Source organism: Panthera tigris, chromosome X (assembly GCF_018350195.1).
Source record: "Panthera tigris isolate Pti1 chromosome X, P.tigris_Pti1_mat1.1, whole genome shotgun sequence".
Lineage (NCBI taxonomy): Eukaryota > Metazoa > Chordata > Mammalia > Carnivora > Felidae > Panthera > Panthera tigris.
Genome location: NC_056677.1, coordinates 97,197,059 through 97,215,244, shown reverse-complemented (window position 1 = coordinate 97,215,244; position 18,186 = coordinate 97,197,059). Strand labels below are relative to the sequence as shown.

General features: G+C 45.3%; 1 protein-coding gene across 9 annotated transcripts in view; it reads left to right on the top strand.

The window, feature by feature from the left end:
* The window catches only part of KIAA1210 (KIAA1210 ortholog), a 57,335-nt gene that overhangs the window by 22,061 nt on the left and 17,088 nt on the right, over window positions 1-18,186 (top strand). For all 9 annotated transcript variants that reach the window (XM_042974672.1, XM_042974665.1, XM_042974668.1 and 6 more), the window contains 4 exons: window positions 4,204-4,369; window positions 6,536-6,653; window positions 7,210-7,347; window positions 12,338-12,490. In XM_042974672.1, the coding sequence (XP_042830606.1) occupies window positions 4,204-4,369; window positions 6,536-6,653; window positions 7,210-7,347; window positions 12,338-12,490 (575 nt within the window). The remainder of the gene's footprint in view (window positions 1-4,203; window positions 4,370-6,535; window positions 6,654-7,209; window positions 7,348-12,337; window positions 12,491-18,186) is intronic.

Here is an 18,186-nt window from a genome sequence, read left to right as displayed (position 1 = left end):
GCTGTACCCTGTGGGGGCACGAGTTACCCAGTGTAGAGGTGACCTACGTAAACATTGCTGGATACAAATGTGGGTTTTGACCTCTACCTGCTGCCTAGGTCCACCTACCCTTTGCAGTTAAGCAGCTTTTGAAAACGAGCCTGTGCCGGGCTCAAAAGGCCAGCTCGTGCACTTGGATATATGGCCACTGTGTCAGATTTCATTAGGGTTGCAAAAAACAAACAAACAAACAAACAAAACGTAGCATGTGGACAATTCCCAGATTTGTATCTATTTCCCAGGGCTCATCTCCATACATGGGATCTGATGTGGTTGAGGGTGGGGAGCTTTCCTAAGCCAAAACAGCTTCCACCATCCCCTGCGAGACCAAGTCTTGGCTTCCAAGTCCACTGCCCTGGGTCAGTGAGCCACCAACCTGCCACGTGTGGTGGTTAGCGTGTCTTGGTGCCCCGCCCCCTCCCCCCAGCTCCACCAACAAAGCTCTCCCACCGCCATACCCAGCGCTACCCCACAGGGACGAATGGAAACATAAGTTTCTTTCTAGTGCCCATGGTTGAAAAGAGACATGCATTACTTAAGGTATTTTGGACCCTCGTGGGAAAACAAGTTGTTGTTGTTGCCTGGCAGGAATGGAAAATTGGGGGGAGATTGAAAGATATGCAGAATTAAATTCTTAGCACCCGGTTATGGTTCTAAAGTCACTAGACACGTTGCTAATTTAGGGGCATAAAAATGTGTGAGTGCATTGTTTTGTCCGCCCATACAACGACTGTGCTTGGTACGTTCAGTTGTATAGCCTGAAGAGTTTAGAGAAGTGTTTTTATTCAATTATTAAGCGTTTCTAGATTGTGTCACAAGCCGAGCCACCGGCCGCCGATGCTCTCCTGCCTTCTATTCTGGGATTTTGAAGCGAGAGGGGCAAAACTCGCCGTGTTTCTAAATACTCTTGAGCATCAGGTTGTTCCTCTTCCAGAAGGCCAGAAGGGGACTGCCAGGCAACAACCAATAAATCTTATTCCTTCTGGGTGATACACGGCAGTGTCTGCAGAGGCTAAAATGATAATGGTGTGCTCGTTCCCACTTGTGAGGGGACGCTGGCCAGTCCGTCCTTACTGGGCAGCAATTATTTAGCTCTGGTTCGGGAGAAGGTGCACATCTGTTCCCAAATGGCATGTGGGAGCTTGCCCTTGACCGCAGTGTATTTACACCAGAGCAATGGGCAGATGCCACAGATAAGGGCATTCCCCGCCCCTCCCCCCCCCCCCCAAGGTCCAGCTGGTAAACCTTTTCCGGCAAAGAACTGGTTATAACAATTGGTATAATGTAGCAATGAGGAATTTTCATAAAAATCTCACTATTGAATCAATTTTAGAAATCACTCGGGGACGGGGAGATCAAGAGAGGAGGCCAGAGGACAAAATATTGGTCATTTTCGAGCCAGCCTCCACTGTACAGCATGCTCCTCAGCACCTTCGCACTGAATGTTCGATGAGGCCAAGCATCATTGAAAATAACTTATTATTTAATGATTATTAAGTAATTTATCATAGAAATTAGTTTCATTATTTCCTGAAACAATTACAGAAGCAAGCTTGGACAAATTACGTTTCCTGCTATATCTTCATGTTTTATCCTTTCTGTCTGTAGGTAGATTTGCCAAGGTGGTCCCAACCGTGACCCTATTTAGGTACATCCTATTAGATGAGAAATTGCCTGAGCCATCGCAAACGGAAATTACTGAAGCATTGATGATCAAGCAAACAGTCCTATAGTCTTCTTGCCCCACCCCATGCTGGCTTCTGCTTCTAATCATGCATATCGTACGGTTCACTATTGAGTGATCGATACGATATGAACCGTAGATAGACAGAATTGATAGATCAGGAATTATGGGGGCGCCTGGTTGGCTCAGGCTGGTAGAGCATACAAGTCTTGATCTCAGGGTCATGAGTTCGAGCCCCACATTGAGCTTAGAGCTTACGTAAAAAAAAAGTTTTTAGAAAAGAAACAAGTGATCGTTGATTCCTTAGCGCTAGGCCACATTCATTAGCACTTGCGACATGCCAGATCCTATGTTAAGCTCTTTACGTACGTTATTTACAATTTATATCAACCCCGGCAAGGGCCAGTGTTTAAATTATAGGATGCTTAAGGATGACTCTGCTCAGTGATCTCAATGTAAGGGAAGTGACAAGCTGTGTTGGTATCCTGCACCCCTCAAAGGACTCAGCTGTCCCTTGGGTGCTACTGTGTGCCTTGTGCTGTGCTGGATGCTAAAGAAGATGCCGACGAGGGCCAGCCTACAGCCTTGATGTCGGGGACAGTAGCTAAGACACAGAACTATATCTCATTCCTTTCTCGTTGATACCCAAAGCATAGTGAGTGCTTGGTCTTAAATATTTGTTGGATGGATGGGTGGACGGACGGACGGATGGATGGATAGACGGATGGATGAATAGATGAGAGAGCATTCAGATGTAAAACTTGGAGGGCCAACAGTCAAGCTTTAGGTGTGCAGAGAGAAGGGTTCATTGTCGTGATTGGTGGCACACTGGACTTAAGGCAGGCCTTGAAGTTTAGAAACCTTTCTAATAGGCGGGTTTGGGAGTAATCAGTTTGCAAATAGGCCATAGAGTTTCAGAGCTAGAAGGAACCCTAGTTCAGCCAGCGTGTTTTGCCAGACATTCTGGTTCTTTGCACTTGGGAGACAACGCTGTTGCCCAGTATCATAGAGCTTCACCGTACACGTGGGCATCTTGAAGTTCCAGAAAAGTCTTGTTGGAAAGCAGAGCTCTAAACTTCGTCTAGTCCAGCGTTTTCCAGAACGACCGGACCACAGATCCCTTTCTCATGCAATAGACATAACGTACGACAGTCCTCTGAACGCACTTTGGGAGATGCTGATTAGTGTGATCCCTTCTTTTCCCTGTAGAGTTCCAGAGAGGTTGAGTCACTTATCCGAAGTCACAGAGCTAACCGATAGCAGGGCCAAGCCGAGGATTCCAGAGTGTTCTGGCTCTTGGGTGGTACTTTCCATTACATCACTAAGCCTTTCTAGTGGCAGCCCCATCGACCACCCCCCACCCCCCACCCCCTTGCCCAGACCTTTCCCTGCCAGCCCAGCATTGCTATGCTGGCAATAGACCCTCCACACACCAGATTGTTAGGAATTGGGATGAGACAGCTCCGCTGGTGAACGATTGCACGCGAAAGCTGAGTAAGAGCTGATTTCTCCCCCTGAAGGCTGCAGCACGGACTCCCCTGTCCCTGCCCGTCTCCTGCTGAGCCCCGATAAAGGCACATGTGCTTGTTAGGAGACTAACAAAAGCCCAAACAGCCTTAGGAGCATCGACAGCTCCCATTCCGCGCTGCCGCCCTGGTAGTTATTGTAGATCGAGCAAACTTTCAGTTATTTGCGTGTGCAGAGGGCAGGAGCCCTGTCGATAATCCAAACCAACTGGCAGTAATTGACGAACGCACACAGTGCACGTAACACACGCACGCCCACACGCTTGTACGCACGCACGCACACACGCACCCCTTGCAAAACCCTTTGGTGTCTGATTCTGTCATGCCTCTGGCACAGGCAGCTTCTTTCCCTGGTGGCCCTTTCTTCCCAATCCCCAGCCGTCTCCCTACCTCATAACCCACCTCCTTGAGGACGGCCTCCAGGGCTGCGCCGCTCCCGACAGCGCTCACCCCGTGGGGCTGCACCCTTTCACACACAAGCCAGGGCAGAACCAGCCCCCCGCCAGGGACTCCGGGGGTCCTCAACTGGATTGCCATGATTCCGGCCACCAGGGCGAAGTCAGGGGGATGCCCGGTGCTTCTTATTATTATCATTATTGGCTTAACAACTGCTGCATGTGAATGAACGTCTTAGGTCAGCAAAGAGGTGTGGGCTGGTGGGGGAGATAGAGAGGCGGGCTGATGCCCGGTGAGTTGCGCCAGCTTAGAGGCCGGCCCAAAGGCCGCAAGCTGGGGCCTGAGCTTCCGGGCTCCCCAGAGACTCAGCCGCTTTGTTAATCCTGAGCTGTGAACAAGAGAACAGGCCAAATGAATGGTGCCGGGGGGTGGGCGAAGGCCGAGATCTGCGGGGCACCGGGGACCCCAGTCCTCGTTCGTGTCACAAAGGCCCTGTTTCCTCCCCTGTCCCTCCCTTCCACCGTCACACCCTGCCTTGCTTGCCTTCCTACCCTCCAGGAAAGAAGAAATCCAAGTTTAAAGTCTTCAAGAGCTTCTTTGGCAAGAAGAAGAAAAAAGAGCCCGAGGATGCCGGGGGAGGGAGGAAGCTAAAACCAAGCCTGTCCAGCGGCAACATCAACATCTCTGCTCTGAAGCCAGTTCATGAAGATCAGACTGAGCCTCGGTAAGCTCAGGGGGGCTGTGGCCACCGCCAAGGCAGCCAAGGCCCCGGGGGCAGGGGGGGGCGGCGGCGGTTTTCTCCGCGCTCAGGTGTCTGCCTGAGCCACCGGCTGGCTCAGTTGGTTAAGCGTCTGGCTCTTGAATGCGGCTTCGGTCGTGTTCTCACGGTTCGTGGGTTCGAGCCCCCACCTCAGGCTCTGCACCGGCAGCGCAGAGCCTGCTTGGGATTCTCTCTCTCTCTCTCTCTCTCTCTCTCCCTCCCTCTCTGGCCCCCCACCCCCACTCGTGTGCTCTGTCTCTTTCAAAACAAATAAACTTAAAAAAAAAAAAACCGTGGGGGAGATGGTTATGGGCGGACGGACGTGTTTCAGAGCTCACAAATCATACCACTATTGAGTGATCGACAGGATATTGACTGTAGATCGATAGAACTGATAAATAAATAAACAGACAAACGTTAACAATAACAACAACCACAAAAAAGAAGTGGCAAGAGCAGACATCCTTGTCTTCTTCCTGATCTGAGGGAGAAAGTATTCAGCCTTTCATCATCATATCTACTTGGTAATAGTGTCTCATTCTTTATGTTGTTGGATTCAGGTTTTTTTTAATGTTTATTTATTTTTGAGAGAGAGAGAGAGAGAGAGTACAAGCAGGGGAGGGGCAGAGAGAGAGGGGAACACAGAATCTGAAGCAGGCTCCAGGCTCCGAGCTCCGAGCTGCCAGCACAGAGCCCGACGCGGGGCTCGAACTCACGAACTGTGAGATCATGACCTGGGCTGAAGTCGGATGCTTACCTGACCGAGCCACCCAGGTGCCCCCAGCTGTTGGATTCGGATTACTAGTATTTTATTGAAGAGTTTTACATCTATATTCGTAAGCGATATTAGTCTGTAGTGTTCTTGTGATGTCTTTGGTTGAAATTTTAATAAATTCCCACATTCCAAAAGGAGCCTTTTGTGCCTTCCTCCTTCCATTTCTAACTTCTATGATTTGTCTTAGTGCTTAATTGTCATCAACCTGGCTTAATTCCCAGTCCAGAAGGTATTTCCTTCTGGGTTTAGCAATCTGGGGGTGACAGTGGGGTGGGACGTGTGCGTAAGATGATTTAGAGGATAGGACACATGTATCACAGAACCCTCGTGTGAACGAGGAAAAGATCTGGTGAATGAGAGTCTCCAGTACCTGGGCAGATATTTGATATTTTAAATCAAAACAAAAACACTAGAGAGAAATTTGAGTGTGAAAGATCTTTTATAACTCTCACCTTAATAACAGCAAGACTCAGGGGCGCCTGGGTGGCTCAGTCGGTTGAGTATCTGACTCTTGATTTTGGCTCAGGTCACGATCTCATGGCTCAAGGATCGAGCCCACTCAGTGTGGGGCCTGCTTGGGATTCTCTCCCCCCCCCCCCAAATAAATAAATAAACATTTTTAAAAAGATAACAGCAAGACTCAGGGTCTTTTTCCCCATGCCACAGGGCTGCCACTATTGAATTGTACACATGAAATGCGTGAATTGTATGGTACGTAAACCACATCTCAAAACTATTATATAAAAAAGATGTGTGTCGGTAATTTAAAAACTCACAATTATAGAGAAGTACATAAAGTAGGAAATTAAAATCCCCCTCCTGTCCTCAGTGCCATTTCTCAGAGGGAACTACCACTAATTATTTGGTGGATATCCTCGCAGACTTTTTTCTATGATCATAAACTATGTATGTATGTAATATAGGCATATGTATTACATGGGACCGTACTATCCTTTATTTTTTCACTTACTGTCTCGTGGAACACTTTCTTTAAAAAAAATTTTTTTAACGTTTATTTATTTTTGAGAGAGAGAGAGAGAGACAGAGTGCGAGCTGGGGAGGGGCAGAGAGAGAGGGAGACACAGAATCTGAAGCAGGCTCCAGGTTCCGAGCCGTCAGCACAGAGCCCGACGCGGGGCTCGAACTCACGGACCGCGAGATCGTGACCTGAGCCGAAGCCGGCCGCTTAACCGACTGAGCCACCCAGGCGCCCCTCGTGGAACACTTTCTATGGCAGCACATGTGCCCTCTTTCTGACGTGTCTATGGTATACGTATCATTCTATGCATATACACGTATCTTCACTTCCTGTGGCCCTTGGGCTGCTTTTCCAAGACCCCTTTCTTCCCGTTCAGGGCCAAGAGCAACATGGGGAGCAAAGCCCTGTCCCATGACAGCATCTTCATGATGGATCCTGAGCCTGCAAGTAAAATCTACCCCTCTCCAGAGCTCCAGAGAGGCAGATCTCTGCAGGTAATAGTGAACTCAAGCCTCAGTGCCTAATTCGGCTGCTCCTCTTCTGTTCCCTCGTCCTGCTCTGCCAAAAAACAAGCACGGGGGGACTTTGGGCTTGCTTCTCGGCTGATTCTACCCCGCAGGGCTATTGTAAAGAATGGAGATGGGGCGCCTGGGTGGCTCAGTCGGTTGAGCACCTGACTTCGGCTCAGGTCACGATCTCACGGTCCGTGAGTTCGAGCCCCGCGTCGGGCTCTGGGCTGACGGCTCCGAGCCTGGAGCCTGTTTCCGATTCGGTGTCTCCCTCTCTCTCTCTGCCCCTCCCCCATTCATGCTCTGTCTCTCTCTGTCTCAAAAATAAATAAAGGTTAAAAAAAAATTAAAAAAAAAAAAAAGAATGGAGAACGTGTAAATGCGTGATGTGCTTCCCTGGCACCCAGCACGCAGTGTGGCCTGGCATTACCATGTTCACTTCTCTGGACACACCCCAAGAATGCTTCAAGTATATTAGGGTCGCGTCCCACTGTCAATGTGCAGGCATTCCGACCGCTGTGTTTTTTTCTTTCTTCTACAGAGATCTTATGTTTCCAGAACTCTGCCCAGAACCGGGACTGGTAGTCTGCACCGAGCTGTTTTGGGAGTTACGTTTGGACCTATGCTCCCATATGTACCCAGAAGTGCACTTTGGGCCGGGGGATCCGACGTCACTGAGGTAATGGAGTGGGATTGTTCCGACTACGGTGGCTGAGTCAGACAGTCTGCTGCTTACGGGCTCCATGATCTTGGGCTGATCGCCTGACCAGAACGAATCATGCTCACAAAGCAAGGTTTTACTCTATCCATGACCAAGTGCTACACGGTTAGCTCTCCAGTTCAGAAAGGGGAGCCCTGTTTCCTGGAGGCCTCTTCTCTTAGTCCCGGCAACAGAGAGACTCTTATGGCAGAGATGGGGGGGGGGCATTAAAGGTAAGGATTCTAGAGGCATTTCCTCTCACAATGAAGCCGGGAGGGAAAGCTGCAATAGCTCAAAGGCAAGTTTGCCGGAATGGCTGGCTTGGGCCCCCTCCTCACATCTTTGGCCTAGTCCCTTAGTCCTTCTTCTGGGAAACAGGGCTGAAGACAGGGTAGCGTATTGACAGAACCCGAACCATCAACCGCCAGTTTGACCTCCGCACGGGAAACTTCCCTTAGGCGCCAAGGTGACAACCCTACATGACAGGGTGGTTGACAGCATTCGGTTGAGGGTCCTGACACCCAATGCTGCATAGAAGCCACGCAACTACGGAATTGGCCAATGGCTGGATCCCTTGAAGGGACAGGATTCGTCATGGATTAAGTGGCATTCAGATCACCTGGGAGATTGTGGGAGATGAACTCCCGGTATACAGTTCTGTCAGAAATACCAAGACTGGGGCGCCGGGGTGGCTCGGTCGGTTAAGCGACCGACCTCGGCTCAGGTCATGATCCCACGGTGTGTGAGTTCGAGCCCCGCGTCGGGCTCTGGTCTGACCGCTCAGAGCCTGGAGCCTGTTTCGGATTCTGTGTCTCCCTCTCTCTCTCTGCCCCTCCCCCGTTCATGCTCTGTCTCTCTCTGTCTCAAAATTAAATAAACGTTAAAAAAAATTAAAAAAAAAAAATTAAACTCCCTGCACTTGAGTATGGGACATCCCTTTCCTGCCCCTAATAGTTAGGAGATAGGAGTCCACAGGGGTTAAGAACATGGGCTATAAAGGCAAGCAGGCCTTTCGAATGCCTGCGGTGCCGCCACGAGAATTAGGGCCAGTCCTATCGTCTCTCAGACCTGCTTTTCCCCATCTGTAAAATGGGGACCACAAGAGCTGATGCCTCAAGGAATTGTTGCAAGGTTCAAATGAAATCCGCCTCTGGAGAGCACTTCCTCCCTGTCCGGGAGAAAGAGCTCAAATCAATAACCTAACTCGCCACCCGAAGGAACTGGGAAGAGAACAGACTAGACCCAAAGCTAGCAAAAGGAAGGAAATAATAGGGATGAAAGCAACGTAGAGGCCTCCGTAAAAGTTAGTTGTCATTATTGTAGTTCTTATTATTAGAATTGGGCTTGGGGATGGTGAATCTCTTGAGATTTCATCTCAGGAGCTCCCAGTAGGGCCTGGTAGGAATGAGGGGTCACCTTAGACACTGGCCAGGAGTACCCCAGGGGCAGAACGTTGGAAAAATCCTCGTCGGGGCCCCCTTTCTTTGGCTTCGAGGGTTTGAAGTCCATCTGTCCTGAACAGCAGCAGAGCCTATGACAGAAAGAAGCACGTCCGCTCCATGACAGCAAAACTTTTGTTTCGTTCATTGTTATAGGCCCAATGCTCAGATCGGGGCACGGCACGCTGTGGATGCTTAGCCAGTATTAAAGATAAACCCGGGGATTCTGATTCACGTCAAAATGACCATGGCAGGGACCAGTGCCTCAGATTCAAGTGTACCATGAGCTTCAAGGTAGAATCAACTCAATGAGTCTGCTGAAGCCCAAGGAAAACTCAAATGACCAATTTTATTCCCTTGGGAAAACTAGTAAAGCTGTTCTGCTCGGGGCTGGTTCTGCAGATTTTCTCATAACTCTAGAAAAATCAGTCTTGACAGGATTCAGATAAACAATCGACACAGCCAAGATCTGATCCAGACAATTCCCAGAATGATAGGAGCAAGGCTCGTAGTTTGGATGCCAAGCCTAGGTCCTAACCCCCAAACTCACCTCCGCAAGAACTAGACTTCCAAAGATAGAGCCAAAATCAAAACAAAGATGGGACTCAAGTAAGATTTATAGTTAGCATCAGTAGAGAGAGAACACCATAATTCTGGGTTGGTTTGTGTGTTTTGTTTTTTTTTTTTTTTAGTAAAACAGGATGCAATATTTTATAATGATTAAAGTTAAGAACCAGCCAAGATTCTTTGAATGGGGAATTTTACGAGATAGATGACCGGAAATATGTCAAAATGTTACAGTGCCTGCAGGATTGGATTGTTTTTTCCCTCTACATTGTAGTCGTTTCCAAACCTTCATTAATAATCATGCATTGTTGGGGCACCTGGGTGGCTCAGTGAGTTAAGTGGCTGACCCTTTTTTTGGGGGGGGGGGTGGGGGAGTAGAATTTAGTGATTCATCACTTACATAGGACACCCAGGGCTCATCCCAACAAGTGTCCTCCTTGATGCCCATCACCCATTGAGCCCATCCCCCCACCCACCTACCCTCCAGTAATCCCCAGTTTGTTCTCTATATTTAAGAGTGTCTTATGGTTTGCCTCTCTCTCTCTTTTGATCTTATTTGTCCTTTCTTTCCCCTATGTTCATCTGTTTTGTTTCATAAATTTCACATATGAGGGAAATCCTATCGTATTTGTCTTTCTCTGACTGACTTATTTCGCTTAGCATCATACACTCTGGTTCCATCCACGTTGTTGCAAATGGCAAGATTTCATTCTTTTTGATCGAGTGATACTCCCTTGTGTATATATATACCACATATTTGTTATCTGTTTGTCAGTAGATAGATATTTGGGCTCTTTCCATAATTTGGCTATTGTTGATAGCGCTGCTATAAACATTGGGGTGCGTGTACCCCTTTGAATCAGCATTTTTTGATAAATACCTAATAGTGGAATTGCTGGGTTGTAGGGTAGTTCTAGTTGTAATTTTTTGAGGAACCTCCATAACTGTTTTCCAGAGTGGCCGCACCAGTTTGCATTCCCACCAGCAGTGCAATAGCATCCCCCTTTCTCTACATCCTGGCCAACATCTATTGTTTCTTGAGTTTTTAGTGTTAGCCATCATGACACGTGACAGGTGGTACCTCACTGTGGTCTTGATTTGTATTTCCCTGATGATGAGTGATGTGGAGCATCTTTTCATGTGTCTCTTTGCCATCTGGATGTCTTCTTTGGACAAGTGTCTGTTCATGTCTTTTGCCCATTTCTTCACTGGATTATTTGTTTTTTGGATGTTGAGTTTGATAAGTTCTTTATAGATTTCGGATACTAGCCAAACCCTTTATCAGATATGTCATTTGCAAATATCTTCTCCCATTCTGGCGGTTGCCTTTTAGTTTTGTGGATTGTTTCCTTTGCTGTGCTGAAGCTCTTTATCTTGATGAGGTCCCAATAGTTCATTTTTGTTTTTGTTTTCCTCACCTCCACAGACATGTCTAGTAAGAAGTTGCTGTGGCTGAGGTGAAAGTTGTTGCCTGTTTTCTCCTGTAGGATTTTGATGGCTTCCTGTCTCACGTTTAGGTCTTTCATCCATTTTGAATTTATTTTGTGTATAGTGTAAGAAAGTGGTCCAGGTTCATTCTTCTGCATGTTGCTGTCCAGTTTTCCCAACACCATTTGCTGAAGAGACTGTCTTTTTTCCATCGGATATTCTTTCCTGCTTTGTCAAAGATTAGTTGGCCATGTGTTTGTGGGTCCATTTCTGGGTTCCCTATTCTGTTCCATTGATCTGTGTGTGCCAGTACCATACTGTCTTGATGATTATGGCTTTGTAATACAGCTTGAGGTCCGGAATTGTGATGCCTTCAGCTTTGGTTTCTTCTGAAACATTACTGTGGCTATTCAGGGTCTTTTCTAGTTCCATATAAATTTTATAATTGTTTGTTCTCTCTCTGTGAAGAATTCTGGCATTATTTTGATAAGGATTGCATTGAATATGTAGATTGCTTTGGGTAGTTATCGACATTTTAACAATATTTGTTCTTCCAATCCATGAGCGTGGGATGTTTTTCCATTTTTTGTGTCTTCTTTAATTTCTTTCATAAGCTTTCTGTAGTTTTCAGTGTATGGATCTTTTGCTCTTTGGTTAAGTTTATTCCTAGGTATTTTATGGTTTTTGGTGCAATTGTAAATGGGCTTGAGTCCTTGATTTCTTTTTCTCCTGCTTCATTATTGGTGTCTAGAAATGCCACAGGTTTCTGTACATTGATTTTATATCCTGCGACTTTACTGAATTCATGTATCAGCTCTAGCAGTTTTTTGGTGGAGTCTTTTGGGTTTTCCACAAAGAGTATCATGTCGTCTGTGCAGAGTGAAAGTTTCGACTTCTTCCTTGCTGATTTGAATGCCTTTTATTTCTTTTTGTTGTCTGATTGCTTTCAACACTGTGTTGAACAGCAGTGCTGAGAGTGGACATCCCTGTCTTGTTCCTGACCTTCGGGGGAAATTTGTCAGTTTTTCCCCATTGAAGATTATGTTAACAGTGGGTCGTTCATATATGGCTTTTATGATCTCGAGGTAGGATCCTTCTATCCCTACTTTCTTGAGGGTTTTTATCAAGAAAGGATGCTGTATTTTGTCAAATGCTTTCTCTGCATCTCTTGAGAGAATCATGTGGTTCTTATCCTTTCTTTTATTAATGTGACGTATCATGTTGATTGATTTGTGGATATGGAACCAGCCCTGCAGCCCAGAATTTTCATTTTGATCAAACAAGCAATTTGAAGTTTCTGTCTTTGTGTGGGGATTGGCAGAAGTGTGCAGCAACCCAGAGGGCAAACCAAAACTCTTGGGCTTCGGCTTGCATAGGTATAAGAACTGAAGACAGGGAGGTGGGAGATTCTTTTCTTGGCTTGTTTTCTCACTTTGGGTTCTTAGCCCTTCCGCCATCAAGCAACAAGAGGACATCAGTAATTTGGAAGAAAGCGCACAGGTTTTAACTTTTCCTTCTATTCTCCTCCTTAACAGAGCCCATCACTGCTGCCACGCCAACGAAGCATCAGCCCACCTCTTATCCGTTCTGACACAATCTCTAAGGACTTTGAGGAAATCTCTGTTGATGAGGAGACACCTGAGAGCTCACCAAAGGACGTTTCAGAGCAGATCTTGACAATGAAGAAGGTGAGTGTTAGCCCCCTCCTAGGGCTTGGTTTGGATGTGGGGCACAGGTCGGAGGCATGATCTCTGCTTGCACTCTCTTCCGCTGGAGTTGAGCACTAGGGGGACATTTGGGGAAGGAGCAGCCATTTTTTACTTTTGACTTGCATGGTGGTTTTCTGCCCAGTCTACAAACCAAATCATCAGCACTTTAGTTGATGAGCAACAGAAGACAGTATTTCAGAAAACAAGAATAGTTTGCCGAGGTTTTCAGTTATTTTGGGAAGAAAACAATGGAGATTTTTATGGGAGTAAAGGCTCTGTGTTTTCGAATGGCAGAATCTCAAGGGTTAGGGCATGTAGTATTGTTTGGTAGACGCACACCCATGTGAAAAATCATTTGACACGTGAAAGGGCATGTATTGTGCATTTTATGCATCTGGGTTTGTCAATGAAGTCATATCCATCAACAACTGGGAAATTAGTAGATTGTACCCATATCAATACTTCCGTTCTCAAACTAATGAATGGTTAATTTAATTGGCTGTTAGTGAACTTGAAAGGACTTTTAAATATATATATATATATATATATATATATATATATATATATATTGTTTACTTATTTATTTTGAGAGAGAGAGAACACTAGCAGGGGAGGGGCAGAGAGAGAGGGAGAGAGAGAATCCCATTCAGGTTCCACACTGTCAGTGCGGAGCCCAATGTGGGACTCGAGCCCATGAACCATGAGATCATAAGGTGAGCCGAAATCGAGTCGGGTGCTTAACCCACTGAGCCACCCAGGTGCCCTAGGACTTTTAAAGTGAAGTAGCATTTAGAACAATTAACGTTGGGAACTAAAAAGTAAACAGGAAGGTAATTTATAATGAAGATAATTGACCAGTCAGCACAAAACTGTTTTGATGTTAAAAGATCCAATGGAGGGAAGCAGCCTTCAGTTAAATATGTCAACAACAACAACAACAAAACCCCAGTCAAGTTAGGAACAAAATTAAAGCATAGGCAAATGGTAGGTGGATATGGTTCCTCACCAGCCAATGGATTTAGACTATGACTGTAAGTATTTTCAGCAGAATACTGCTAAATCAGACAAATTAGTCTGAATTGGTGGAAGGATTGAATTAGATAACTTTTATTGTGATAAAATACACATAACGTAAGCTTTATCATGTTAGGGGCACCTGGGTGGCTCAGTCAGTTAAGCGTCTGGCTCTCGGCTTTGGCTCAGGTCATGACCTCATGGTTCGTGGGTCCCAGCCCCACGACAGGCTCTGTGCTGACAGCGCAGAGCCTGCTTGGCAGTCTTTCTCTCCCTTTCTCTCTGCCCCTTCCATGCGCCACCCCCCCAAAATAAATAAATAGACTTCAAAAAAATGTATCACGTTAAAGCATACAATTCAGTGGCATTAATTCACAGCCATCACTCCTATCTAGGTCCCGAATGGTTTTGATTCCCCCACACTTATTAAGCAGTCATTCATCATTCATTCCTCTTTCCTCTCAGCCCCTGGCAGCCACCAGTCTGATTTCTGCCTCTGGATTTGCCTATCATATAAGTGTAATCACACAATATATGGCCTTTTGTATATGGCCTCTTTCACTTCGTACCATGCCTTTGAGATTCACCCATGTTATAGTACTCCAGTTGTTTCTATGGCTGAATAATACTCCATTGTATGGATATACCATATTTTGTGTAGCTCTTCATCCACTGATGGATATTTGGGTCCTATCTACCTATTGGCTATCATGAATGGTGCTGCTGTGAACGTTCGTACACAAGTTTGTGTTTGAGCATATGTTTTCCGCTCTTTTGGGTGTATACCTAGCAGTGAAATTGCCGGATCATATGGTAATTCTGTATTTAACCTTTTGAGGAGCCGCCGAACTGTGTTTCTCAGCAGCTGCACCACTTTACGTTCCCACCAGCTATGTTTAAGGGTTCCGGTATCTTCACGTGCCGGTCAACACTTGTCATTTTCCATTTTTTTAAAAATAGTCATTCTAGTGGCTGTGAAGTGTATGTATCTCATTGTGGTTTTGATTTGTATTTCACTAGTGACTAATGATGTTAACCATCTTTTCTTGTGCTCATTGGCCATTTGTATACCTTCTTTGGAGACATGTCTGTTTAAGACCTTTGCCCATTTTTTATTTAATGCGTTGGTTTTTGTTGTTGAGTTATGAATTCTTTATATATTCTGGATACTAGACCCTCTTCAGATCTATGGTTTGCAAACGTTCCCCCCCTATTCCGTGAGTTGTCTTCTAATTCTATCAAAAGAATAAAATTTTTTAAAAATTTAATTTTGACGAAGTCAAATTTATTGATATTTTTTCTTTTGATAACTTGTGTTTTTGGTGTCATATCTAAGAAGCCATTGCCCAACTTACGATCATGAAGATTTACCCCTATGTTTCCTTCAAAGAGTTTTAGCTCTTATATTTAGGTCTTTGATCCGTTTTTAGTTCATATTTATATATGGGGTGAGATAGGGTCTAACTTCATTTTCTTTTTAATTCAAGTTAGTTAACATACAGTGTTGCCATGGCTTGCATGTGACCACCCAGTTGTCCCAGCACTGTTTGTTGAAAAAACTATTATTTCTTCCATTTAATATTCTTGGCGCCCTTGTTGGAAATCAGTTAACTGCAGATGAATGGAGACATATATATATATATGTATATGTATATATATGTCTCCATTCATATGTATATGTATATATATATATCTGTAGATACATAATTTTCTATATATAAGATCATGCCATTTATAAATGGAGATAGTTTTACTTCTTCCTTTCCAGTTTGCATGCGTTTTGTTTCTCTTCCTTGCCTAATTGGCTAGAACTTCCAGTAAAACAAATAAAAGTGGCAAAAGCAAACATCCTTTTCTTATTCCTGATCTTAGGGGGAAAGATTTCAGTTTTTCACCATTGAGTATGATATCAGCTATGGATTTTTCATATAAGCTTTCTATCCCTAGTTTGTTAGGTGTTTTTAGTATGAACAAGTGTTGGATTTTGTCAAATGCTTTTCTTTCCTTTTTTTTTAAATGTTTATTCATTTTTGAGAGAGAGAGAGAGAGAGAGTGCGGGGGGGGGGGGTGGTGGTGGGGCAGAGGATCTGAAGCAAACTCTGTGCTGACAGCAGAGAGCCTGATATGGGGCTCAAACTCACAAACTATGAGATCATGACCTGAGCCAAAGTCAGATGCTTAACCCACTGAGCCACCCCGGGCACGCCTGTTAACAGTGCTTTTCTACATCAATTGAAATGATCGTGTAGTTTTTTTTCCTTCATTCTATTAATATGGTATATTATTACATTGAGTGATTTTCATATGAAACCTCCTTGCAATTGATTGCCGTGCTATACAATTGCCTTAATATGCTGTTGGACCTTGTTTGCTAGTATTTTTGCGTGTGTATTTACGAGGGACATAGGACTAAAGTATTCTTTTCTCATGATACCTTTATTTGGCTTTGGAATCATGACAGTGGTGGCCTCGTAGAATCAGCAAGTGTTTCCTCTTCAATTTTTTTTTTGAAATATTTGTTAAGGATTGGTGTTAACTATTTAAAAGTTTGGTAAAATTTATCGGTGAGGCCATCTGGTCCTGGTCTTTTTTGTTATTGTTGGGAAGTTTTGATTACTGATTCAGTATCTTTACTCGTTATCGGTCAATTCAGATTTTCTATTTCTTCTTGAGTCAATTTTGATACTTTGGATGTGTCTAGGAATTTATCTCTTTCATCTAGGTAATCTAATTTGTTGACATACAATTATGTATAGTATTGTCTTATAATTCCTTTTATTTCTGTAAAGTCCATAGTAATTTTCCCTTTTCATTTCTACTTCTAGGGATTTGTGTCTTCTGTCTTTTTGTCTCAGTAAATCTTCCTAAAGATTCGTCGATTTTGTTTTACTCTTCAAAGAACCAACTTTTGGTTTCATCGACTTTCTCTATTGTTTTTTCTATTCCCCATTTCACTGTCTCTGCCTTAATCTTTATTACTTACTTCCTTTTGCTAGCTTTGACATTTTAAGATACAGAGTTTTCTCTTGCTGTGAATTTGAGTAGGCTAACTATGCATTTTATAGGCTAATGAACAGAGTTAAATTATTTATAGTCAACATTTCCAAGCACCAGTCTAAACATTCGTCCTGCTGGAGTGTCATGAACTTCCTATTAGTAAATTCAAGAATTCAGTCAGGTTGCTTGCAGTACGTTAAGCGTTGGGCTGGCAGACAGAAAGTCTAATCTTTGGTGGTCTAGTCAACCTCCTATCACCCCCAGGCATGAGAGTTTCTTGGCTGTTTCTGCCATGCTTCTTGGTTCATTAGTTCACCGTGGTGAACACAAGGGGGACAGGTGGTGGCAACCGCGTCATCCCAAGAAATCGCTGGAATCACCATCCCAACCAGATATGCTGGCCCGGAGGCTTCTCTAAGCTTCCCATAAATTATGACCCCCAAGCAGTCTATCCCTGGAGGCCTCCCCACCAACCCAACTCCTACCGCCTTCTCACTGAGGATCGACTAAGGAGCTCGGCGCCAAACCGAATCCTCCAAATAGGAAAGTCAGACGAAAAGAGGACTCCATCTCCAAGGAGTCTTTCCAAGTTCAAGTTCGCCGTTTTATTTTCTTCTCCAAGCTGCTGCCTCCTACTGGTACCAGGGGGGAAACCCATTACCCTTCAAGGACACCAGGACTCATAATTAAAATGGCAAAAAGTAATGATAAAGAGAGGTTTTTCAAAGGACACCGCCGACCTTTTACTCCAGGTCCACCCCACCCCCTCCCGGGGGCAGAACAGGAAGGATTGCCTGAAGCCTCGCTGCCTCAGCCTGTGTCTTCCACGTTTCCTTGGGTGAAGAGTTGAGCGCTTTGTCCCTTGCAGTTGTGGTTAGCGAAACCCCCCTGAGTGATCTTCCTCTTTCGGCCTCACAGCCCTCTGTCCTGGTTCAGTGGCTTGTGTCCTTTGAGTAGAGGCGAGACCGGCAATGGGGACGAACAGATACCTTTGCAGAGCGCAGGCGACCCAGTGACATAGTGAGCCATGGTGACTCTGTTTGACGTCGGCTCTTACCACACAGAGATACACAAGCCCAGACGGTCTGACCTAACAGGGCCTGACTCATCCACCCCGCCGGCCATCTTTAGCCCCCACCTTGGACCAGAGGATCTTCCTGCTTAGCACTTCCCTGACCCCCCGCCACTTTCCCAACCTGGCTCATGTTCATCTGTATTCCCTGATGAGCCCGTAGATGATCTTTCTTCTTCAATATTGCTTTTCACGGGGAAAAATAAGTGTGCGAAAGAGAAGCCATGCATACACAACCCAATCGCTTTTCGCTCTTGGGAAAGGGGTGTATCAAGTACTTAGGTGCTTATAGTCTGAGCTGATCAAGCACCTGGGCTTTAGCTCCACTGCAGGGTGAATGTTGCTATTGAACGTGGTGGGGGTTAAGCCGTTGCCAGTCCTAACATCGTATAGGCTAATGAAGAGTTAATTTAGAGTCCGGCAGGATTGCCTCCTTACCGCGTCTTTTGCTTTACCCCTGAGGGCCTATTCCATAATTCACCATTAGTATTTATAGATAGGTTTTTGAAGCCCAGTGATATATTTTTTTAAATCCCCTGACACATCAAAGGAGGGCGTAATGCCCCCACCCCCGCCGCCGTTGCATGGAAAT